At 33.0% G+C, this 27,162-nt stretch overlaps 3 protein-coding genes across 4 annotated transcripts in view; 2 read left to right on the top strand and 1 right to left on the bottom strand.

The window, feature by feature from the left end:
- Nucleotides 1-27,162, bottom strand: part of LOC126742300 (slit homolog 1 protein) — a 651,615-nt gene that overhangs the window by 503,863 nt on the left and 120,590 nt on the right. The window lies entirely within an intron of this gene.
- Nucleotides 7,343-7,993, top strand: LOC126742463 (uncharacterized). Its single transcript, XM_050449108.1, has one exon. The coding sequence runs from the start codon at nucleotides 7,343-7,345 to the stop codon at nucleotides 7,991-7,993; it is 651 nt and encodes a 216-aa protein (XP_050305065.1).
- LOC126742462 (uncharacterized) lies at nucleotides 8,017-9,078 on the top strand. Its single transcript, XM_050449107.1, has one exon. The coding sequence runs from the start codon at nucleotides 8,017-8,019 to the stop codon at nucleotides 9,076-9,078; it is 1,062 nt and encodes a 353-aa protein (XP_050305064.1).

The raw sequence follows: 27,162 nt of genomic DNA, 5'->3' as shown, positions 1-27,162 counted from the left end.
CGCAAAAACTCCTCTATTCTTCTACCTCGTCATCGGTGTTGGATTTTTGACCTTTGAGAGTTTCTTTCAGTAGTCCAAACGTGTGGTAAATACTAAGTGTTAAATCTGGACTCTAAGGAGCATGTTTCAGTATCTCCTACCCCCATTTTGAGATTGTATCGAGCGTGAGACGCGCGGTATGAGGGCCCGTTGCCCTGGAGAAAAATCACACTTCGTGCTGGAATGCTCCTCAGTTTTAAGCAATAAGCAGGTTTCAGATAATTAATATGCAGAGGAGTAGAGTACTATGAAGCACTCATCAAATGTTGGGCACGCAGAAAGTTGTGCGCGGCGAATGTTGGTCTCTGGTGTGATGTTGATGTCGACAGTCATGAAGCTTATTCTCGATGATTTGGCGGCTATCCTTAAATGCTTTGGGCAATTTAAACATATTAGCCCTACTCAGGCAATCACTATCGAACTAATTTCGCAAAAGTGAGAAAAATGTCCGTGTTTTAAAGGCCTTTCCACACTGAAAAACGAATGCCAATACGTTGCGCAACAACGTTCTGCACTTGACATTTACTCATGGTCGTTAGCACGTGCGTGAAACATGCGCTTCTGACGAAAACTATGCCACACTGTTCGTAAGGAACCCAGCTATCACATACTCGAGTCATACCTTCAAAATATACATGGGCACCATCTAAAGCATTTGTCTCCATCATATCTGAACCGCCCTCGTATATATAAAAATTGATCATAAATGTGGTTTAATATTTTAGAATTAGAGTGTTGTTGCTTGATTGCGGTATTTAAATAGGTAATTTATATATTAGTATTGAGTATGTAGAAGTTAGGTTTTCAGTGTCGCGTCTAAGGTTGACAGTGTTATGTAGCATTTCACTTATGTTGCATTTAATTAAGAACTTTTGTTTGTCCAGAATATGTTTGTTATTAAAATCGAGAGAATATTCCAGTTCCCTAACATGTTCAACTATTGCTAGTGAATAACATTTTTCTTTCGGACATGTTTTTGTATTCCTTATTACGTTCTTCAAGACAGCGGCAGCTTGTCCTAAGGGGCCAAGGAGGCATAGCACTGGTCTTAAAATGTATTAATCATTATATTTTAAAACTCTTATTATTTTTAAAATTCATTTTAATTTCAATAATAACTACAATATCCAACCAAACAACTGAAAAACCAATTCATTATCGGCATATATAATTTAAATTATTTTAATGGTAAGGAAAAAAGACATAATTCAAGCTGGCCGAGCTCGTTACGAAACGTTCGAGGTCATGCCGCCGTTGGTTTTTAATACGATTGAAACTTTGGAACCGAGCACAAATACCAATAGCTCGGGTGAAGTTTTTAAGCTTTTTTTAACGTTCTAATTGCATTTTAGGTTCGTGAATTCTCGGTAAAGTGTTGGGTGGTTAATATCCAAATTTAAACTCTACTTTTTATTATTTTTAGAACGATTGAGATTAAGGGAAGATGAATAAATTAAACAATTCACTGGAAAAATCTTTTTCTACACACCCGCGTTATAGGAGAAAATTCAAATTAGAATTAGCCTTGCGAGATCATGATGAGTTGGAAGATTTCACAAATAAAAGAGTTTTTCGGAAATTAATAATTTTTAGTTCTCAATTGGATAAAGATTTGAAAAATCATTTTGACAAAGCAAAAGTGTCTAAAGGGACTTCTCAGACTATTTAAATGTTCACTATCAACTATTAGATTGTATGCTTGAAGTTTACCACGAAAAAGTGGCTAAAAGAATTACAAAAAAAAATATTTAGCTGTGATTGCCCATAAAACTACAGATGTTGCAAACAACTTTCCATTAGTAATTATTTTTACGATGTGTTGTCTCCATTAAGCCAGTGGAAAGATTCTTGAATATGTCATATATCAGTGTCCATGTCAATACCAAATTATATTATAAATCAAATTCATCCTTCAGTCAGTGACACGTAATTTAAAAGTGTAAAAGTATAATGCTGCATTAGTAATGAGCGGTATAAATGGGATAAAAAAAATTATTAACGATAAATATTTATTTGCAAACTTTATACATTGCTATGTACATCAAATGAACCTTATAATGAGCAACGCGGCTTCAGTAAATGCCTCTGCGCGGATTTTTTTCTTATTTAACTGGGATTTGTTTCTTTTTCAGCATCTCCCTTCTTCTCAGAATAAAAGTTCTAGATGAGATAACGCATAAACGAGTACCACGATCATCACAAAACTAGATGGAATTTTCAATGGCGTGGCGTTAATACAATTCATGAATAGCGAAAAGAGCCAATAAGGAGCTATGGATATTTTAGATAATGATAAAAATATTAAATTAAATTCAACCATTGAGCAAGCCGGTGTATATACACTTATATTGAAGGAGATTTTATATTTTAATCAAAAGAGTTTAAAAAAAATTATGTTACATATTGAAATAATCTTTAAGCAACTGCAGTCAATTAATACTAACGCGGTTAAAGTTAAACAAGATCTACAAAACTTTGAAAATGCAATGGAAGAAATTCGTGATGAAATCGATGCAGTTATTGACACACTAGGCTCGCAGCTTCGATATATTTCTTTCAGTGAATAAAAAACTAGAGGCCTTTCCAGACAAATTGCTTTCTGAGACAGTTATAAAGTTTGTTCATTATTAAAGTAAACCTATCTAAAAACAAAATTGCTAGTACTGTATGATAGAGAAAAACTTCAAGAAAGTCATTTCCGGCGCCAGTCATCTTTTATCGTTAGTGACACAGGAAGAAATGGAGACTACTTTTCAATAAACTATTAAGCTGGAAGTCTTGATAGCCACACCCCTGTAATCTGAAGGTGAAAAATGCTTCGCAATATTAAAGAGGATTAAAAACCTTGATCAAGTGCGTTGGGGATAGTCCTATCTGAAAACGTGTTTCTCAATAACATTGAAGACGTTAATAAATGACCATTTCGGTACTAAAGCAGCGTTCTTTCTTTCTTATCGTTCTTTCTGGTAGATATTTTTATACTTTCGCGAAAGTTTTTTTCACGCTCTGCAGATTGCCACAGTTGTTACAAGGAACTTTGTATACAACACCTGACTGCAAATGCATAGGAGTTTTACTTTTTGTTTTGCTAAATACTCTGCATCCTATAGCGTTGATATTACTAAAAGCGATTTTTATTTGTTCGCAGTTAAGAGCATGAGCTAACCATTCCGATAAATCTGTGATATATGGACTTAGTACGCGTGATTTATGGCTCTGGTGATGGTTGATAGATGTGTAGTTGGATCACTATATAGTATCTTTTTAATAAGGATACTGGGTAATTATTTTTAATTAAAAATTGCTAAATGAGATTAATATTTTTTTCATGAAATTATTGGCTTGTGAAAGATATTGCGCGATTTTTTAGGTTTCGAAAAATGTTACTTTTTTGTTTGAGTTGATGGTTCGAAAAATAGTTTCAAGATGACAAAGTTTAGACCATTAGAAATTACTAATATTGGAGAATTCGCTACACAACTCAAAAGCTATTTCAAATTACCTTAGAGGAAAAAAAGAGGTAAGAGATTAATTTCTTGGTGTGAACAATGAAGTTAGTTTTTAATACTATTGGTCTACGAAGGTTATTAACGTTAATTCATTATCAATCGAAGTGGCAGATCAAGCCTGATGGCCCATTTCTTTGCTGTTCTTAGAAATTCTGATTAAATTGTGACGAACTTTTAATTTTAGTGTTATATTTAGTAAGGATTTGGTAAGGTTAATTAACATTAACGGAAATTTATAAATTATAAATTAAAGAATAGTAAATCAAATTTAAGGCATTGCAATTCATGGTGCAATCTGTTGCTCAATTGCAATCAATGATCGTTGGCAGCAGATTTTAATAAATGTTTATATTATTTGTGTTAATATAATAAATAGGTTTTTTTTTTGGTATATCATAATAAGGAAAATTTAAAGCAAAATATAATAAAACCTAAAAAAAGGACTTCTAATTTATTTAATATGAAAAATTTTGAAAGTTTTTATTTTACAACTTCTTAAGGTATCTTTTACATTTTTTAAATTAACTGTGGTCTATAAAATTAATTTCAAACTAAACAGGGTTAGTTTAAGTAAGTCCAAATTTATACTGATACCTACTTTATATCTATTAATACAATTGATTTAAACAATTAAAACCTATTGATAATTTTTACTACACTGCCATATTATCCATATCAAATGTTTGGGCTTTTTGGCTCAAGGGATAAAGATGCGATTATAAATAAATTATCAGAAAAGCTTCCCTTTGATAATAAAACTGACAAATCCGCGTATTGTTGGCAAGTAAAAGTATCTACCAAAATGATAAATATAAGTCATGTGGAACTTAAAAGGTGCTTTATATAATTACGATTTTTTATCAAATAAATACCTAGTGCTTGATCACATATTCTAGTTGCAGCTTAAATATAAGGAAAAATAATGAAAACTGTGTTTTTTTTTAAATATATTTAAGAATATCTTAAAGCTAAATATCATTATAGTCGTATACGTTATTTTACGGAAATTTAGTAAATATATAAAAGCTAGTTGGTTATTATCTTCTTTATACCGATTTTTAAAACTAATGGTGTCTGAGCCAATTAAAATTTTTATATTAATATTTAATTGCTCAAGAAACAGGAAAGTTCAATTACAAACCCGTTCGCTCCAGGCAAAGCATATTACTTTTTAAATTATTAAAATTTGCTCTAAGCTATGATGAGTTTTTAAAGGAATATTGCAAAAATGAGTCTAGTACAGTCATAAAAAATTTATAGTTCAATCGAATGTGTTAATCCAACTCATTTAATAATTTATGTGAAATAAAGACAGCTAAAAATTTTCTCTGTATAATCGTTAAATACCTTTCTATACATATTTTATCAGTGTAAGGACGTCAAAATTATTTTGAATATCTTCGAGATATTATAGAGTATTTAAATGGTTGCTATATTGGCATGACACACTTGCGATTAATAATAATAAGTATACTAAACTACACAATGTTTTATAAAAAAAAAATTGCTTTAAACTTAAAAATAAAAATAATTTCTGATATACTTGATTTACTCCAAGCTAAGTCAAATGAATATCTGCAGCAATTAGCAAAATCTATTTTTTATTCAACAATTAAGTCTGTTAATTCGTTTACTTTTTCAAATGTCTTTAAGAAATCAGTATAATTTTTTTTTTAAATTGTCCTTATAAAACTGATAATCTATTAATCAGGAAAAACTCCTATACAGGGTGTCTCGCGACGAATAGACGCGATCGATATCTCAGAAACTAATTTTTCAAAAATTTTGAAAATTTGGCAACGTGGCACAATCGATGGGGGCCACACAACTAAAATATTTTGACAGTTGTGACGTTTCCGGTTATACCGGAAGTAGGTGTTAACTTCGTTATTTTAAATGGAACATCCTGTATATTTTTACATTTTTGGTTTACATGTGAAATTCTAGGTGTATTTTGTATATAATGTCGTATACCTAAGTGTAACCGTTTTTGACATATTTTTAATTTCATGTGAAAAACTATGTTTATAAGCCCAAACATAATTATCGATTACTCCCTTTTAGTAGCCTTTATTTATTGGTTAGTTTCGGTTTTATTTTAAAGGAAGGACCACTTTAAAAGACTATTTTAATATTTGGCTAAAAAAAAGATTCAGGGGGGTCAAAAACTAGCATTAAAAATTAAAATTAAAAAATCATTAAAAGTCAATTTTTTTAAATGGAAACCCCTAATTTTTATAATTTTTTCATAAAGATAATTAAAAATAAGGTTAACTTTATATAAGGTTATCTAATCCAAAAATTGATAGGTTCCGAAATATTGACACTTATAAATTTAATGCATATAATCCATTGTCTTACTGCCGCTTCTAGCGGTTACTATGACAACCGTCATGATTAACTTATCAACAATTCTTGAGCCGTGTTACTATACGGCTTTTAATATTAGGCCAAATTTAAACTGCCAATACTTCGGAAACTATCAATTTTTGGACAAAATAAATAAATAAATTTTCAGGTGATTAAAAAAATTGGCTTGAGTTTCGAGATCTGTTTGAGTCATTAATTAATTCGAATGAGTCATTAAATAATGTGCAAAAATTTCACTACCTTCGAGCATCCCTAGAGGGTGGGGTGGCTCAGGTGATTCGTGGGGTTGAGACTACTGAAAGTAATTATCAGATAGCATGGGATATGTTGTGCAATAGGTACAATAATAAAAGTATTTTAGTGCAAAATCACATAAAGTCTTTGCTTAATATACGTAATTTATGTTCTGAGTCTTGTTTTGAGTTACAAAAAATGGTTGATGCAATGTCAAAACACATTCAAAGTTTGAAAACCTTGAACCAACCCACAGAGTTTCCTTCTTTGAGTGAGTTTTTAGAGTTTTTAAAGATAAAGGTTGATCTTTTGCAAAACTTGGAAATTTTTAAGAGTAGAAAACATGTGGGGTTAGAGGAAAGTGGTTATGGCATAGGGGGAATAAGGGTAATCAAGCTAATAATAATTATTCTTATAACTCTCATACAGTGTCAACACAAAATAGTATTTGTGCCTTTTGTAAGAAGTCGCATTCAATTCATAATTGCCCTGAATTTATTAAACTGGCAGTACAGTCGAGAGTGTAAAGGGTGCAAAGTTTGAAATTGTGTTTCAACTGTCTAAAAGAGGGGCATAGCAGTAGATTTTGTAAATCTAATTATTCCTGCAAGAGGTGCAAGCTAAAACATCACACTCTATTACATTTTAATAGACTTCAAAAAGAAACACACGTTTTAAATAATGAGCCAGAGCAGAATGAGGGCACTGATGTGGCTGTTAGTCTATCTAGTGGTGTAAGTAATTTTTATTCAAATGTCTTGTTGCAAACAGCTTTAGTGAAGGTTATTGACTCATCCAGAGTTCCTCAAGTGTGCAGAGCTTTACTGGATAGTGGTAGCCAGACTCATTTGATCACACAGGGGTGTTGTGAGAGACTAGGTCTTGAACAAATTGAGTTGTCATCTGTCATAACAGGAGTTGGTCAAAAGGTGTCGCAGTTAAAACATAGATGTCAAATAACTATCCAATCTTGTATTAATCGATATTCGATGAGTCTTCCTTGTATCATAATTCCTAAAATTAGTGGTACACATCCTCCTTGTAAGATTAATACATCTTCTTGGAATATACCAAAAAATGTATGTCTAGCAGATCCAAAGTTCAACAGGCCAGGTGAAATTGATCTTCTAATCGGTGCGAGTATTTATCTGAATCTATTATGCATAGGCCAAGTACATTTAGGTAAAAACATGCCAACATTGCAGAAAACCCAACTAGGTTGGATTGTAGGGGGTGAATTTCAATCTAATCTCTCGTATCAGTGTAATTTGACAACCAACTTGAACCTTCAAGAGCAGATTTGCAAGTTTTGGGAGATTGAAGAGAGTGTAAGTTCAAAACCCCTTCTTTCTAAAGAAGAAAAATTATGTGAGGAAATATTTAGTCAAACTACAACTCGTAATGAGGAAGGCAGATTTGTTGTACATATTCCTTTTAAAAAATCACCTGAGTGCCTTGGAGATTCAAAACAAAATGCTATTAAAAGGTTTCATTCTCTGGAATCTAAGCTTAATAAAAATTCTGTATTTAAGTCAAAATATGTTGAGTTTATTAGTGAATATCACTCTTTCTCTCATATGACCGAATGTCCAAAGCCAGACGAATCCAAAGTTGCTTACTATTTCCCTCATCACGGAGTCTTAAATGAGAAGAGTCAAACCACCAAACTAAGAGTAGTGTTTGATGGTTCAGCTCAATCCGATACCGGGGTGTCCTTAAATGACATTCAATGCGTGGGCCCTGTTATTCAGGACGATTTGTTGTCAATTATTTTGAGATTTCGGCAATATAAGGTGGTGATTGGAGCAGATATGGTCAAGATGTACCATCTAAAGTCATAGAAAAGGATTTTTACGTGGATGACATGTTAACAGGTGTTGAGAGTGTAAAAGAAGGCATAAATTTGTGCAATGAGGTAACATCTATTTTAAAATCCGCAGGTTTTGATCTTCAAAAGTGGGCTTCTAATAGTCAAGAGATCTTAGATCATGGGAAGACAAGCTCATCTACATCTACAGTGTTATTTGGTGAAAGAGGTCAAACAAAAACTCTTGGATTGTATTGGTCATGTGAACAAGATTTTTTAATGTATCAAATTGATGTCAGTGATGTATCAAAACATGTAACCAAGAGAACAGTACTTTCTGTGATTGCAAAACTGTATGATCCTCTTGGACTTGTTAGTCCATGTCTTATAATCGCAAAAATTATAATGCAGAGATTGTGGTTGCCTTTGGAGTTGGCCTCTAAGTGGAACAAATTTAAATCTGAGTTATTAGTATTAAATGAATTGAAGGTTCCCAGGCATATATTGGGTACCTATTGTATTGAGATTCAAATCCATGGCTTCTCAGATGCTAGTACTGAAGGCTATGGGGCTTGTGTTTTTGTAAGAAGTGTAGATCATTGTGGTACGATAAGTGTACATTTAGTTTGTGGTAAGAGTAAGGTGGCACCACTCAAGGTTGTTACAATTCCAAGATTGGAACTTTGTGCCGCACTCCTTCTAGCGAAGTTAGTGGAAAAGGTGCGTTCCACTCTTACAGTCACTGTCAACTCATGTTTTCTGTGGAGAGACTCAACTGTAGCTCTAAGTTGGATTCATACTCCTCCTAACACATTACAAACCTTTGTTGGCAACAGAGTGACTCAAATCCAGGCACTTACTTCATCATCTGACTGGCGTCATATCCGTAGTGCGAGCAATCCAGCAGACCTATTGTCCAGAGGTGTTTATCCTAGTCAAATGCAGAGTTCAGATCTATGGTGGAATGGTCCGCCATGGCTCTCTTTCCCTCAGTGTTCGTGGCCCAAATCTGATTTTCAACCTCAAATTAATTTACCAGATTTGAAAAAACAAATTAGTGTCTTTAAGGTCGAGTTTGGGGCCCCTTTTTCCATTTGCAAGATTTTTGCGGTTGTCTAAGATAAAAAGAGTAATGGCTTACTGCCTGCGATTTATTGCAAAGTGTCGTCAGAGGTCAAAGATTGCTGGTCCACCTACTGTTCCTGAGTTAAACTATGCTTTAACTGTGCTGGTAAAGCTAACACAACAGGAAGCCTTTGCTGCTGAAATAAATGAGTTAAATAAGTCCAAATTTTTAGCGAGTAAAGGAAATTTGTTAAAACTTAACCCCTTTCTGGATCTTCTTTCTTCAATTAGAGAAATGTATTGGCCACTTCGGGGAAGAAATTTAGCTCGTAATATTGTACACAAATGTATAAGGTATTTCAGAACCAACCCGACCTCTAAAAATCCTGTTATGGGTGTTTTGCCTCAAACTAGGGTAACCCCTGCTCCTCCCTTTTATAATGTCGGTGTCGATTATGCAGGACCTTTATTTATGAAGGATAAAAAGGGAAGGGGATGCACATGAGGTGAATTTATTCGAGTCAGTTGCAAATCAGGGGATAACTTGGCATTTTATTCCTAGTATGTCACCTCATTTCGGGGGTATTTGGGTGGCCGGCTTAAAGTCATGCAAAACACATTTAAAGAGGGTTCTAGGAAATGCTTTATTAACTTATGAGGAGTTAGTTACAGTTTTGACAGAAATATAAGCTATCTTAAACTCTCGTCCTCTTACCCCAGTCTCTCCAGATCCTAATGATTATACCGCATTGACCCCCTCACACTTCCTAATTGGGTGACCCCTTACTTCCCTACCAGAGCCAGACCTAGAGGATGTTAAGGAGTCCAGACTTTCCCACTTTCAACGTTTGCAGCAGCTAAAGCAGCATTTTTGGTCAAGATGGTCCCTAGAGTACGTGAGTGAACTTCAGGGTCGAACTAAGTGGCAAATTCATTCAGGGTCGAACTAAGTGGCAAATTCATAACAATGTTCTTCAACCTGGAGCCCTGGTTGTCTTAGAAGATGATAACCGACCACCCTTACAATGGAGTATGGGAAGAATTCTCTCTGTTCAACCAGGCCAAGATAGTGTAGCAAGAGTAGCCTCCATCCAGACCTCTAGGGGAATTGTGAAACGTTCGTTTTCCAAAATTTGCGCTCTACCAATGGAATCATGTGAGACTCCAAAACCAAGTGATACGAGTTAAACTATAGACCAGATTTGCACTTGTGCTATAGACTAGATTTGGTGGTTGATAAGCTGAACTAAACTAAACCTAACTTACTTATTAAGAGTTCTTAGTTTTAAGTATGCTTTATTTAATTAGTGTGCTAGGTCTATACTAAGTAAGGATACTATGTTGTTTTAGGTCAATATTTAACTTTTCTTTTGAAGGTTAAGCCCTTCAAGGTGGGGGGGCATGTTACATTCCTTTTGTCTTTTTAGATTTAAAGATTTATAATCTATATAAATCCATATTTTTTTAATATGTTGCATTTACCACCTTTGTACATATTTTGGTGAATCATGCCTTGGCGCTGCGCCGCTAGATGGCTAATATTTATTTTACCGCGTGGTATGACAGTCCACAGGCGGCCATGATGGGGAGAGGGAGCTGTGTGTCTTGAGAAATTAAACAAACGTGTTTTGGAGATTCCCGAGTTTTTTTTTTGAGTCTGAGTATTCTAAGCAATTAGTTTCCGAAATATTGATCGCCTCTTTTGCGGTATACTATCTATGGAATCCGTAAATATGAAAGAATTTCTTATAAACTCTCTGAATTAAACTGGCTTAGAATGGAAACCAGCAGCGGTACTCTCTAACTCGATAAACATAGAAATAGACAAGAAATAATATAGAAAGAAAATATATCTTTCTATGTGCGATTAGCACTCGCTAACCTTTTCTCTATGTCACTCGGCATCGTTCGGCTTTCGACATTATACTACTTATACTACCTAATCTACAAACATTAGCCTATTTTTATAGCTAATGGGAATTTTCACAGCCCACAATGTCAATTACTGAAATGTCATTCGATATTATCAATCTTTTAAGTAATAAGTATGCTTTTGTTATTGTTTCTGTTTTCATCCTATAACCATAAGGGATGCCGATAAGGGAAAAGTAGAAAAAGTTCTTATAGATTTTTGAAGTAATTTTAGGTATCAATAAGACGGCGAATTTTATGATGGATCCTCCTAATTTTATCTTATTTCCTTCCTAGTGTGTATTTATAATAGCTTAATATATTTTCTTTTTTTTTTAATTTAAATATATTTACTGTTAAATTTATATTTTAATATTTGCCTTAAAATATAGATTTAAGATAATAATATTAATTTTGCCTTATTTAGTTATTAGCCTAGTATTTTCAAAATTTGTGAAGAGTAATAAAACCCATTTTATTCCCTTCTGTGGAATCACTGGGAATTTCCCAATTTCGGGGTGCAAATAAGCGTGGATAAACTATATCACCTTATAAACTTAATGATCGTTTTAAACCTGATAAAAGTAGTTAACAAATTTTATAGTTCACTCAAAGATATACCGTTAATCTTTTAACCGCAATAAAACCCTAATTATCTGTTGTAACCAAGTGATTTTTTGTGGACTTTTATGGTTTAACATTTTCTAATAAAATACTATTCTTTATTTAATTAGTAAGTTTCATTTAGAATCCAGCCGACCCTATTCCCTTTATCACTTCTTAAAAACGTTGGTCCCTGCACAATGGGGCTTAATGGTCTAATATGAGAATATGAGAATTCGTTGATTTTCAAATCTGCTACAAAAACATCCCCACAACAAAGATAAATACATCTTTTTTTCAATCTACTAAAAAGAGACGAAAGTAATAGCAAGTATGGTCTTGCTGTATTTTCCTCTTTCTATATTTCTATTCCGAAGGAGTAGATGAGAGGTAGAAGAATGAGATTGAGAGTGGAGTTTAGACTTTTTTTCTATAATAGAAAGACATTTTCTTTCTATCGACTTATAGAGAGAAAATTTTGGAACCACGAATCTTTAAACATAAAATCTTTAATTATTATTCCCAGCAGAAGAGTTGCGTGAAAAAAATATGCCTATAATATAACTTGAAAATTTTTTTTCTTCAAACTTTTTAAATCTGTCTCCTTTCTATTTGCTATTTTAAAATGTATGCCCTATTGATAATTAATAATATATATTTAGTTATGTTTTGTAAGATTTTTCTCTTGAATTAAGGTACTATGGATATCTAAGGTTAAGTTGAGCAGGGTAGATAAACCTATTTGTATAGGTTTTCTATATCTGTACTTCGCCTCTTTTCACAATAGTACAATTATGTTTAGGATATAATTATTTGTAAATCTAACTTAAATTGTGAAAATAAAGTCTTTATTATTATTATTATTATTATTATTATTATTATATTCATATACTATGTTATGAGATGAAAAAAAGTAGAGTGGGTTACATACGGGTACACAGCTGTTTAGTTAGACTTTACAAGTTTAGGTTTTAGATAATAAAAAACTCTAAATATAAGAAATATTCTAGAAAAACAATAATTGCGTATAAGTCAATCTGTCATCTGAATCAATCGCGTTAACATTCGTAGACAGTTGGTTAGTAATAACTATTTATGTATTTCTAATTATTATATTATAATAATTTAGTGGGTTAGTGTTTTTCAATTTTTCTTATTTTTTATAATTTTTGTTCAAAATTCACCCTCCAACGAATTTAAATTAAAAGGCTGTCCATTCTAGTTAGTTTACAGTCTACCTTCTTTAACAGGTGTGATAATTTTATCTAAATTATGATATTTGTTAAGGTAGATTAAAAATTTAGAATATTTTTCATTTAGTTAAGCTCTTATATTGTTGTTTATTGACAAATGCCGAATAATAACTTACTATGCAAATAAGCTCTGACTGAATATTATTTTGTGATATCTGATTCACATTCAGGCTGACATTTCGGCCATCTCTTTGCAAGTCTAAGATACAAATATCAATTGTGTGGCCTATATCTAATTATTTTTATAAAATTGACAAAGTAGTCCATTCTTGTAGTGAAGTTAATAAGTCAACGGGTAACTAATAATAAAAGCCAAAAATATAAGTATGTAAAACCATAAAATACCATTACAGTACACAAACAAGAATTACCAACATATATAAGTTTGTTGGGTTGTATCCTGTTAAGTTTACGTCTGCTAAAGAGACTATAGATAATCTAAAGTTTCAACAAGAGATATTTGGTAATCCTTCTAGAATAATCACAGATTGTGGAACCGTATTTACTGCCAAAGAATTTCAAGATTACTGTGATAAAGAGAATATAGAGCACATTTCAATTACCACTGGAATGCCTAAGGGTAACTAGAGGCAGGTGCAGAGAATCAACAGGATTATTATTCCAAGGTTCACCAAGCTAAGTTAAGAAAATCCTTCTCAATAGTATAAAGATGTTGATCGAGTTCAATGAGCCTTGAATTCCACCGTACAACGAAGTATTAACTCTTGTCCATTTGAAGTTTTATTAGGAGTCAAAATGAGAAACAAAGAAGATCTAAGAGTAAAAGAAATTTTAGAAAAATAGTGTATTGAGCATTTAAAAAAAAAAGACAAGATCTACGAGAAAAAAGTAGGAGGCAGATTTTAAAAATACAAGAGGAAAATAAAAAGACCCTTAATCTGAAGAGGAAGAAACCAAGACAGTGCAAAGAATGGGATTTGGTAACTATAAAAAGGACTCAGTTTGGTTCAGGATTGAAGTTAAAAATTAAATTCTTAGGTCCTTATGAGATTACCAAAGTAAAACGACATTAAAGATATGATTTTCAAAGTGTAAGACCCTGTTTATTTTCTAAAAAGTTTAAATATTTTTCTGGTAATTAAGATAAAATTTATTGATCTGGCCGAAAAGAGGGTCAGGATATTTACAAAACTAAAGCTAGCTCAGCGGTACCGTAAGTAACCAAATACGGTTTACACTTAGCGCTTCCCCTCCGGAATTATTTTTATGGGTTTCGATAAAAGAGTCTGAGATAAATATTTGGTTTATAAAATTCATTTGAGTTTTGGTCACTTAAGAGTGAAGTTATTTAATAAAAACAATAAAGGGTGTTGTGACGTGAAATAAGCTATATTGGTTTGGTGTGTTACTACAAGAAAGGGTCAGTGTTCTCACAGAGTAAAGTCGCCTAATATGGGGAGCTTTTTTTAAAAATAGTAAAAAAATTGCATAATATGTTCAAAATTGGAAAAATCTCGTAGTGATATTATTTTCCGCCAGGACAGATGATATATGTACAAAAACACTCAAATTTAATTAAATTGGGGTAGTGATCCTATTATGTAAAAAAATGCATCTCCTCAAATTACGAACCTGTGGGCACCTAAATTGGGAGGTCGAATTTTCATATACACACACCTTTGCAGAATCTAGTGATTGATTCAATGGGTTGCAAAGTGTATTTAAAAAAATATGGATGTTGTTTTTAAGAAAATACCTTTAACATCTACTAAGATATATTTATTAAAAAACAACTTTTTTATAAAAAAAAATAAATTCAAAAGACACGCGTTAATCGTTAAGTCCTCAAATATCATTTTTCTTTTTTTGCTGCTGCAAGTAGGGCATTTAAACACCACTACGGATCAAGATCCGCGCATAGTGTGTGGGCCCACTTGTAACACACAGTGCAGCGAACCCAGTCTTCACCTGGTGGACACCTGAATAAAGACCACTGCAGTAAATGCACTCCGCATCTTCATCTTCATCAGACATTGGGTCGTCTGCAGAGTCATCCATATATTGGGCTTCGCCTTCTTTATCAGATGATTCTCTTGAAGAGTCAACTTTTTTCCCCGTGTTGGGCTTACTTGGTTTTACAGGAGCTACAGCTTTCTTTTTTTTGAGCTTTGGGTTTTGTTTTTTTTTTCTTGTTTTGTGACTCTTTCAAATACGTTTTATATGGCGTCCCCGTAATATGTTCTGCTGATCCGGAACGGGCACTTTGTTTGCCTGGATTCAAGACTGGCACAGGGCTTATTTCGCTAGGAATAACAAACTTCTGTTGTTTGGGGGGAGTTGCCGGTATTGCGGGACTGTCTAACTGATTTTGACCAGAACAAGACTTCTGACATTGTAGGCTGGATAGATCAGGTTTAGATATGTCCTCTGTAGAACTGGTTGACACTATTGGATGATTTCCTAAATTCTCATCAGGAATGGGATCATTTTGTAGAGCTTCCATATGTCGATTTGGAACTGTTTGATCAACAATTTTGTTAAGAAACTCTTGTGATCCAAACTTATGGCGATTACAGGGAAACAAGCCCGCCTTTTCAAAACCTTTTGCAGCGATTTCAGCAGTTGCCGCTTTTCGGTAAGCATTTCCAAAAGCTGCCCAATCTGGTAAACTGTTACTACTCCCCTATCAGCATGATCCAGTTGAAGCCACATTTCGATTTCTCGTGCATAGTAAGTTTTAAATGGTGACAAAAAAGAAAGATCTAACGGCTGCATCTTGTGCGAACTGTGGGGAGGGAGGCACACTATGTGACGTGTTTGCTGCGAGCTAGGTTAATCACCTCAATATTTCTGGTATGTGTAAAATGACCATCAAATACCAGGACACCTGAATTATCTGCTGTGGGCTCTACATGTTTTAAAAAAATGTTTAAACTAATCGGTAAATAATTCCGACTGGATCCATCCTGAAGGGTGACAGGCATAAATGGATCCTAGGGGTGTTCCGTCCATAAGTTCTTGCTTCATATTTTTACGCGGAAATATCACTAGTGGAGGAATGAAGTGACCCGCGGGGTTCATGCATGTAACTATAGTGATAAGTGAACCTCGTTCGGCAGCTTGCAAAGCACTTATTTGCTTTTTACCCCTCAACCCAACAACTTTTGTATGTTTGTGTTGAACCACAGTAATCCCCGTTTCATCGCAATTATAGATATGCTTATTTCTACCTTATTGACTACACCGATATTTTGCTTTTTTAATTAAAAATGTGATCAATGAAATATTTTAATGACCGGTTGTTGCTTGTCCTGCTTGTGTTGTGACGATTGTTTAATGTTTCTTGTTAAGATATTGAGCTGGTCTGGGACCATTGCACAGCTCATTGTATTTAACAAGGCTTTGTATCTGGAGAGGACCCTCGCGTTTTGGTGTCCATTGCACCCCTCAGTACAAAGTGTGTTATCGTCAAGTGGTCTAGATCGGAGATTGCTGTCTCAATCTCATGTTTTATGATAATGTTTTTGGTAGCATTTTGCCTTCGGTTTGTGAGTAATGTATTGCTCACGTTTTGGTAAATTGAACGATTGTATATCATTCAATATCAGTACGTTGTTGTTACTGGGACATTTAACAATCGGTATTTAACAATAAGTAATAAATTGGTGAATAATGAATTTTGGGATATTTAAGTAAAGTGGTTAAATGTTGGTGAACATGAATTAAATGGTTTTCGTAAAGGTAAAATCACTGAGCAAGTTTGAAACCTATTTATTCATATTTTTCATGCTTAATTTTTATTTTATTAATTAATTTTACGGGAATAAGTGTGCTCAGGTTACTTTTATTATTTTAGGTCTACACGTCACCATCTCTACTTTGGAGTCGCCCAAGCGCCCAGTTGTTTTACAAAGTGTTTATTCTATCTTTATGCTTTATTTTGATTATTTTGGACTATTTTGAATTTATTTGGCGTATTAAAAATTATAAAATTATTTAACTGACGCTCACAACTTTTAATTGATATATAAGAGTTGGATTACATGAAGGAATTTGAATACCTCCACTTGTGTAGAATATTTGAAACCAAATTACAGTGAATCGAATTCGAATGCAAACAAAGTTGAGCAACAAAATCGCACAAAAATTAAAAAGTGCATTTTTAAACAGCATTCGAAATTTCATTTGCATACGAACATAAAATGTAGTGGCAACGTAGCAAAATCGAGTGCTATTGGAGGCCATGTCAAATGGGATGAAGACGATAAAGATTTTTTTAACCTAACCTAAAATATAAGTTTAAAAACATCAGGGAATTTTAAGGTTTTTTTTCATGGCGTTTCTTGGGTTTTTCAAATTGACTTTTTTAAGTTGGATTCAAAAAATTAAAAATATTGCGATTTTGTGTCGAGCCAGTAAAAGAAAGAACTAATTTCATTTATGGCACAGCACCCGGAATTAAAGTTGGGCAATTCACACACGATTTTTCAGCTAAAACTGCACAAGCCTGCTGGATAAAAGTAGCGGACAGATTACACAATCTCCCTGAAGCACATAAAGATCACATCAATTCCATCGTACTAGGCTTGCTTAATCTATATAATTTATTAAATTGAGCATCTAAATACATTTCAAATGGGTCAAGAAATAAAGAGTACATCATATTCCTTCTATCTGAGTTTCAGTCTATTGTGCATCGACGACGTTTCTTTGCACAAGATTGTTTAATCTTACAATTTGATTATAGTTGTTTTTTTTCAATAAACAACCAAAAAAACACTACGAAAATACTTAACGAACTTTCACAAATTAGAAAAAAAAACAAAGCTAGTTTAAAATCAAAACAACACAAGTGGCAGAATCAAATTGAAAATCGCACACGAACCTTAAAATTCAAATGGTATATACCGTAGCCGATCGAGAGTTCTAGCCGTGACACGGTTTCGTGGCGTCAAAATTGAAGCCTAGATTTGGTGGCGCACGCCGTACAGTGGAACGACTAAGTGGAGATACCGCGGGACCTAATATTTTACATTTTACAAGATAATATATGTTTTTTATTATTACATATTTTTAGGCATATGATAAATGTTTTAAATATTTTTTATTATTTATTTTATTGGAAAAATATACGTTAACGTTGTTTCAAATTCGTCTACCCTCAAAATACGAAAATGGATAATTTACCCCAAAGTTGTACATTATTTACTTGTAAAAGAATATGCCATATTAAAATATATTTATATATTATATTTTATGTGGTTTTAAAGATTATTGAAAAAAAAAATTCAAAAACTTATTCTTGACACTTTTGCGGGTTATCTTGTTTGCTATGGGAAAGTTTTTGCATTGCTGTATTACTTTTTCGTAAAAATGTTAATGCCGAAAACAAAATTAGGTAGCTACCTACGCCAAATTTTTGTTGCTTATTTAAAAAATCGAAAATTTGAATGATTCCGAAGATAATCAAAAAAAAACAAAAAAAAAAAATTTTAAATCCATTTTAATTTTTTCTGAGCTTAAACAGGAGTGCAGCAAGAGGTAGGCATTATTCTAAATAAAATTAAGATTGTAAAATGTAAGTTAAAAATAAAATTCTTAATTTACCCACCTAATTTAAATACCGAATTTTTATTCTTTTTAAAACTCAAAGCGAGTATCAAAATAGTTTGGTAGTTTAAAATTTTAAATGCGTAATCTTACTATAAACTACAATAATAACTGCAGTCAAATATTATTTCGAGTCAACGCAAAATATGTACCCCAGTGCGGAATTTTTGCCATCGCGATGCGGTCGTCGCCTCGCATGATTTCGGCTTCTGTTGTGAGGTATCGATGGAAGCGGGGATAAGTGTCCAGGCTAGAACTATCGATCGGCTACGTATATACCCATTCGAGACACCGCATGCAAAAAAGTTCGCATACGATGCGGTCGAACATACGAATATCGATTTTTCGTGCATAATTCTCTAATTTCGTATGCGAATTAAATTCGAATGGTTTCAAAAGTACGGCCCCTGGTCATTGGAAGGCTTGACGTCATCGGGGGGTTTTTAATCATAAACGACGAACGACGTATAATGTTGAGTTGACTTTGGTTGAGTTGAGTAAGACGTTCTGCTAACAATAAGACAAAACGAATAAAAGGTGTGTATAAGACGAATCTATCACTGTTAAGAGATGAAAAAATAGCCGTGTTGTATATCTAAAAGACGTAAAGTCGTAAAGACGAGTGTTTTCAGTCAAGTCAAAATTAAAACGTACTTGTAACGAGTAACTGTTAAGTGCCTAAGTTGTATTGTCGTGAACTACAATATTGTTTATGGCCCGTATTATAATTTTTACTTAATAAAAGCAATGTTACTAAGATATTCTCTTGTCTCTCTCTAACTTTGTCTCGGATGGTTATATAGATTTGAATCAGAAGACATTCTAGAGAATTTAAGTAGTTAAGGTTTTTTTTTATTTTTGAACAAAAAATAAAAGTCGATCTCTCTAAAAAATTGCAAACAAAAAGGCAGCATGATGGATTTTTTAAAATTAAAGTCATAGTTAACTACTTAAAAAGATTTAAGGTAATTTTTAAATAAAAGTTAATCATAATTTATTCGAAATTTTATTTGCCATTAATGATAAATTACTTAAAATGTCCTATATGCGGAGGATATGGACTACCTATGTGGAAATATGTGTAAACTCTCATTTGAAGTATATTCAACGTGCGGTAATTGCATTCATTTATATTTAAAATAAATCCCTAATTATCTATGCAAATAACGCTACATATTATCTCCTAGCTCTGATTAAATTACTTGTTTATAAATGGGTGAAAATTTAAATTATATTATTTAATTAATAAAAGCTTTAGTATTTTAAGAATAAATCGACTAAAAATATATTCATAAAAATATACGACCTAAATATTTATAGTAAAATAATTAAAAACTTAAGATAGATTACTCACCTATTTAAATTTACACCTATGTCTAGCCTTTAACAATCAAGAATACCTAAAACTGATAAGTTCTAATAAAGGTAGGATGCTTATAAAACAATATCAACAAAAAATAAAGGCTGAGATGGTTTAAGCCCCGAAGAATATCATCAAATAATATAACAACAGTTATTTAAGAAATAGATTTTTTTTTAATTCAGTGCAGCTTTTAATGCTACACATACATTTTGAAAAAACCAAAAAATTTATAAACCTTTAATACTTATAGAATAGGAGTTATTATGTTATGTAGGTTTACTTTCCCTTTACATACTAAACTAATTTTTGTAGATTTAAAAATGAGTTTTGCGATTATTTTAAGTTAGTTTATCGTCCCAAGTTAAGCGGTTTTTCGCTTCCAATTTTGTAATCTCATATATGATACGTAATAATTTGAATTAGCCTTAATCCTGTTGAACTCAATTGTCGGATAGTATTTCATGAATTGATTATATGAAGTGACATTAGATACACAACTATGATCTTGGACTAAGACTGTATATTGACAGCTCTGGTTATGAGAAACTAATCGCTAGGTAAATAGTAATTTTATTTACTATTCATATTTCGTTTCGAAAATATTCCAAATCTTTTACAGGAAGTTGTAGTGGAATCGTAAAGCTTTAACAGAATAATTAAGCAATTGACGACTGACGACTTTTAATTTTTTTTTGAATATTTTGCAAGCTACCTAAAATATATCATGGTAAATTAAAAAAAAATCCTTGAATGAATACTTTTTAATAAAAAAAGCTCAAATTTATGTTGTATATAAACGACTATTTTCCTATGTTTCTATTTGCTTAAGAATACAAATATTAAGAATATACTGAATATATGGTATTGTTACGAACTAATCACTTTTGTATTGATCTAAAATATATTTATTTGTTCCTACATTAAATATATAAAATATTCCGATAAAAAATATCACTTTTTTTAATTTTTTTACAAAATTATTAATTTAATTTGATTTGATGAAATTTTTAATGAATGAACGTTGTCACATAGCTGTCAAATTATCCAATTTGCTGTCAAACCCGAGTGCTACCGACTGGGCCAAATTTAAAGAGGGTCTTGTTCAGGAGGCTAAACAGTATACTCATCAGTTCTTACGAGGCCACATGTTCTCCCAGGAGAGTTGGCAACAAGAGATTGCCCTGGTGGAATGACATTTTGGATTGTCTCAAAAAAGACAAAAGAAGTTCGCACTCGAAGAACCGCGCTCTCAAGGGGGAAACTGAAGAGAACTGAGATTTATACTTAACAGCTAGAAGGAAATTCAAAAAAGTCCGACAATGCAAAAGAGACTGCTGACGCAAGTTCTGTGGAGAGATGGAATCTCTCTCAGACACAGCCCGTCTTCTGAAGCTACTGGGCTCTGATAGGAAAACCGAGATAGGATGCCTGAAGAAAGGTGAACTATGGACCTCAAACAAAGAAGAGATCATTGAGTTTCTCCTTAAAACTCACTTTCCTGGAAAAGGAAACGCTGCACCTTGGGGCGAGGAACCAGATCTGGAGACGGACTATAACCTCGCCAAAAACATAGTAATAAACGAAGCCATAGCTTGGGCAGTGGGTGAGTTTAGTCCATATAAGGCTGCGGGACCTGATGCACCCATGATGTTGCAGGTAGGCCTCGAAACCTCACTGCGTTACTCTAACATGAAGGGTGGCAAATGTGGTCTTCATCCCAAAACCAGACAAGAAAGAGTGCCGTCAACCAAAATCCTTTAGGGCAATAAGCCTGACTTCAGTTCTACTAAAGACTGTAGAAAGGCTTATAGACAGGTATATAACAGAGGAGATTCTAATAGAATCGCCACTACATAGAAATTAGCATGCCTACATAGAAGGAAAGTCGACGAAAACGGCACTTCACTCTGTAGTGAGCAAAGCTGAAAAAGCCATAGAGAACAAGGATATAGTACTTGCTCTTTTCTTTGACGTGGAAGGAGCATTTAATCAGGCAAAAACAGATACTATCTGCCAAGCCCTCCTAACCAGGGGCACTCCGGGTCACTTTGTGAAGTGGGTCAAAACAGCGCTGGAAGACCAGAAGATCACTGCTACACGGGAAGACTGTCGTGTCGAGGCCACGGTGAAAGGCGGCTGCCCGCATGGCAGTTGCCTTTCGCCACACCTTTGGGCAATATTCTTCTTGGGCTACCGGACCTCCCAGTCTGGATTAAGACGGAAGCCATTGCGACATATAAGAGGATAAGGGATAGCGGAGGGTGGCGCAATGTTCACTTAGGACAAGGCCATATGACGATTGCTCTCAGTATGTGTAAGAACATACCAATTCTGACATCCAGATGCACTACAGAAAGTGGCAATCTAAGGTTAAATAAGGGGTTTTAAGTCGCAATCTACTCCAATTGCATCTAATCCGATAGTCAAGCTGCCCTCAAGGCAATTCAGAAACCGAGAGCCAGCTCAGTGCTAGTCCAGGAATGCAGAGACGCATTGGGATGGCTTGCAGCACACAAGAAAGTGAGACTAAGGTGGGTCCCAGAACACCAAGGTGTCGAGGGCAATGAGCGGGCCGACCAACTGGCAAGACAATGTTCCATTAACTCCTTCGTAGGCCCCGAACATTGTCTTGGTCTTAGCAAGAAATAAATCTCCTAGGCACTTAATAATTTGGCCTGGGAAAAAACAACGAAAAATTGGAAAAGGACAGAAGGATGTAGAAAGGCCAAGGAAATGACCCTGACGGGTCTAAAGCAAGGCGACTGCTAACAAAGACCCGACAAAGTATCAAAGACTTGGTGGGAATCCTGACCGGACACAACAGTCTAAACAGGCATCTACACCTTCTTGATATAACAGAAAGCCCACTCTGTCCAAATTGGGGTACAGGGGAGAAACTTCATATCACATATTAGGTATCTATGATAGGTGGAGTCGCCTGCGAAGGAAAATTTTCGAAGCAACGACACTCCAATAGGAAGATCTTAAGGATCTGGACTGAATAACGTACAGGCCTTTATTAAAAGAACGGGTCGACTCAGTGACCGCGTATTGGGAGTGGAGGCGTAGGGGTGGGAAATTCTGGGGTTGGCGAAAAGGGACTGTTCAGGCCTACTTGCCGAGCTCTAGCTCCCCCACCCTCACTACTACTACTACTAAAAAGACACCGAGATGCACACTTGATAGAAAAAAACACGGTTACGGTATAACTTATAATACATGCCTCTAAGTGTTTCGTTGGCTAGAGCATCATCAGGAATAAAATTATAATATTAATCTAATAAAAATTATATAAAATATTCTACCCTAGCTACAGTAAAACACCGTCCGTTTTGTCAATTTAATAACATAATCTACTCTACTTAAAAACTCATAACAGCGGCGTTAGCAGATTGTAAGTCTTTTTTTTTTGGTGTCATTCTATAGATATTATTTTAGTACATTAATATTTTAGAGCAAATGGTCTATTTTGTTTTACTTGACTGTTGATTTTTTGTATGTAAGTACTTTATATAGTATTTTATAAGTTGTGTCACCATGTCTTACCAATGGGGTTGGATTGAGTCATTTGATTTAAAAAAATTACGAAAAGGAAGGTATTAGATACATACATCAGGCTTCAATGCAGAACGTGGGACCATAGAATGCTTTATTTATTATTGATCGAGCCATTAAATCACCATCTTATCAAATGCTGTGCTGGTTTCAGCCAAGGACGATAGAGAGATAACTCGTAAACACGATGAAGTACTAGATGAAATATGGATGTGGCTGGAAAAAGCAGGTTGCATCTTACATTTTCACTCTGCTACGATTCAGATCATGAAAAGAAGTCGAATTAAACTTGGATGGAATTGAAAATAATACCAACAAACAAAGTGTAAAAACCAAGTACAAACAAAGTACAATACAAAAAAACCCAGGAATGACACTAGATCGATATTAAGATTTAACAAACATCAAGAAGCATGCTCAAAAACTAATGGCTCCTCGGATATTTTGAGCATATTCCACGTCAACTAAAGTAATAATGGTTTTTTTGATGCAATGATCGTCCTTAACTCGACTGCACCTAATTACAAAAGTTAGAGCTTCTTTAAACTCCTTAGAACTTATTTAAAGGTGTCAACCTAAATAAATAAGAAATAAAAGTAATAACTGAAAATACGATTCAGAAGTGGCAGAAAGAATAGGATACCAGCTTAAAGGGCTAATAGACTCATAAAGAACTTTAAGCTTTATATACAAAGAACATACATAGAATTAAATTATTAAAATATCATTTATTATATTTGCGAGACACAGCACATTGGACAAATATTTGTTAATGGTGGCAAAAATGGTACAATTAAAAGTAAATTTCATAGCAGTAGACGCGTTTCTCGGAAAAATTATGCTATTGAATATAGCTTAGAGTTTTTATGATGTAAAATCCAAAATAGGATAGTTCCAGAAAATTCTAACAAAGAGTCTTGCGATTATAGTGGGTATAAGTCTTATTGGGTCTTACAAATAATTCCATCAAACATGGCAATTCTACGTAAGAGCATTTTATCCGTATACAAAAAAATGGAAGATCGTTACCCTCTTTATTAAAGATAAAAATAAAGTTCGTGTAATAAAGCAAATATTTTAATATTTTTTTATTAGTAATACAAACATTATACATAAGAAATTTACTTCTTTGAAATTAAAATTCAAGTCAACTCTCTATACTTAATATTCCAGGATATAATTTAATTCATAAGGATAGAGCATTGTACTTAAGTATCGTATTTTTTTGAAACTTATAAAGGTTTATAAAAGTCGTTTTTATTTATTTATTTATTTACCTTACAAAAAAACCCAAAATTTTTTACTAGCTTTTGTTAATAACTGCCAAATTTTACGTAAACCTTATGGAAGTTTGTCAAGTATGGCAATACTGCTAAATATCCTCGTTGAAAATGGACACGTTCGAGAGTTTTTGCATATTAATATTTTGTATAACGTTTTTATGATTGAATATGATTTATTCAAAAAAAATATTATTTTTGAATGTTCAATATATCGTGATTTTTCTACTAGACCAATTTTTTTTGATAAAAATGAAAATTTGAAGAAAGTAAAAGCACTCCGTAATCTTAACATATCTATATAATTTTAGTTTGAGTTAAGATTGGATAATTTGGAAATTGCTTGGGATTTATCATTTTTATTTCAATTAATCAATTTTGTATCTTTTCCCTTAAAATCAAAATAAGCGCATAAAAGTTTTAAACTTTTATTATTTTAGTTCAAGAATACCATCTAACCTAGTATTTTTCAGTTTAAGTAGATTTTCTGACCATCTGTTTTCTCTGACCATTTATATAATACTAAGTGGTGCTTAATATAGTAAAGACGATTTAATAAAAACCAAGACGTACGATATGAGACTCTAGCAGAGCAAAAGTTATTTTATAACCACTACAAAGTTTGGATTTACAACACAAATATTTAGGTTGCAAAATTATAATAAAAGGGACGTTTAAATTTGCATACGAAATGAGGAGGGTTACAGTGCTCTTTGTGGCCAAACTGGGCCAAATGGAAAATAAAATATTGAGAGGAAAAGCCTTAAAAAACAGAATCATAATGCGGTCGGACATTTATTAAAATAAAATAAGCTACCCTTGCAGATTCATATAGTAAATATTGGTTACAAACCGTAGAGCAAAGCAGAAAGAGCAAAGGCCAGCCTTTTTGAGAGATTAAATACATGTGCCTTACATTTTAAATAGAGATCATTCAACCTGACAACTTCTCAGATCCTCAGATAATTAAATGTCCCAGTAGTAATCGAGTGTTCATCACATTTGGCTTTGAAATGTTTAATAGTAAACTATTTTATTTATATGTCGCGGCTTTCATCGTAGGTAACTATCGTACCGCCTATAAACATTAGCGATTATCTGCAAATTTCCTTATTGATCATGTCATTTATATATCGCAAAAATAGCATTAAGTTTAATAGAGGGTTTCTTAACCCGGTTTTTAGTTTGCGCAAACTCGCTTCTACCCCTCTAAGCACACGTGCCTTAAAATTAAAGCGCGAACTAATTTATGCAAGAGCAACCTCCTTATTTTTGTTTTCAATGTAATACTCATAATTAAGACCCATAGGAAAGGGCAAAAATAATACATGTTTTAGTTCAATATTCCTATTAATATACAGTGCGTCATAATAATAGATTTATTTTTTTATGCGGTTTAAAATAAAATAAGCTTAAATAATAAAATGTGTATTGCTGACAGTATGACCTATTCTAGACGCATCATTCACATTTCCTTTATTTATTTCACCTTTTGGAAATTGTTAGTGTCATCTATTTCTTTCAATCTCCGGTAACTTTATATAAAGAAGTGAATTGGAGTTAATTTACTGCTTCCTATGTACCAATCATGAAAAATGTAAATTTTATCTAAAAAGTCAAAAATAAAGCAAATACTACTAAAATAAATTCAAGTTGATTATATTTGAAATTGTCCTCGCACCTTTAGCATATTTTAGTATTATTGGAATTAGTTTTTTTGGTATGCGTTTTATAGCTAGTTTTATCTACCGCTGGTAGTATTAGTATAGTAGGTAAAATTTAAGGTTGGGCTAAGTATATTTATAGCTCTTGCCAAAGTAATTAATGATGTGTTTAACATAGATCGTATTAAAGTTATTTTTTTTTGGGCTTTGATTACTAAAAATCATTGTATTATATCACATGCTTACAATACACAGTTATAACTCTCGCTTGAATCTACTTAAGCTGCAATTAATACTAAAGCTGCAATACTATTGAGTAAACTACAATATTGCATTGGTTTTCATTCGGAACAGTTAAGCCGTAAAGCATTTACATGCTTAGACAATATTTAGGGTGAAAAAGTTTAAATTAAAAAGTGTAATCAAAAGTAGTTATTATACTGTATAATACACAAAGTTATAACAATAATAACGTTAAAAATTTTGAAATTAATACTTTATACCTCAACTTTTTTGTTGGAACATATAAATGGTGTATGGTTATTAATTATCTAGACTGACAAAGCCAATAGAAGCTGCCCAATCTATCGAAAAAACGCAAAAATCTTTTTTTAACTCTATTCTTTTAACATTAATAAAAAATTTAACAAATTATCTTAAAAAAATAATCAAAAAATGTACTCCTTTAGTCTAAAGCTATTACATATTGTGCTTATTAAAATAATATTCAACATTTATTCAAGCAGAACATCTTATCAATTTTTTAATGCATTTTGTAGTTTGTGACAATAGTATGTTTTTTATATCGAACCTGAAACATTAAATTAAGTATTAACATAGTTCAAATGCTTCTAATAAGACCTTAAAAAAATATTTGTAGATATCATAATTTAAAAAATATATTAACAATAATTGAAGGGGTTAGAATCATAAGGGTC

Source organism: Anthonomus grandis, chromosome 11 (genome assembly GCF_022605725.1).
Source record: "Anthonomus grandis grandis chromosome 11, icAntGran1.3, whole genome shotgun sequence".
NCBI classification, from domain to species: Eukaryota; Metazoa; Arthropoda; class Insecta; order Coleoptera; family Curculionidae; genus Anthonomus; species Anthonomus grandis.
Note: the sequence above shows the minus strand (reverse complement) of the source record. Positions and strands in the feature narration are given on the sequence as shown.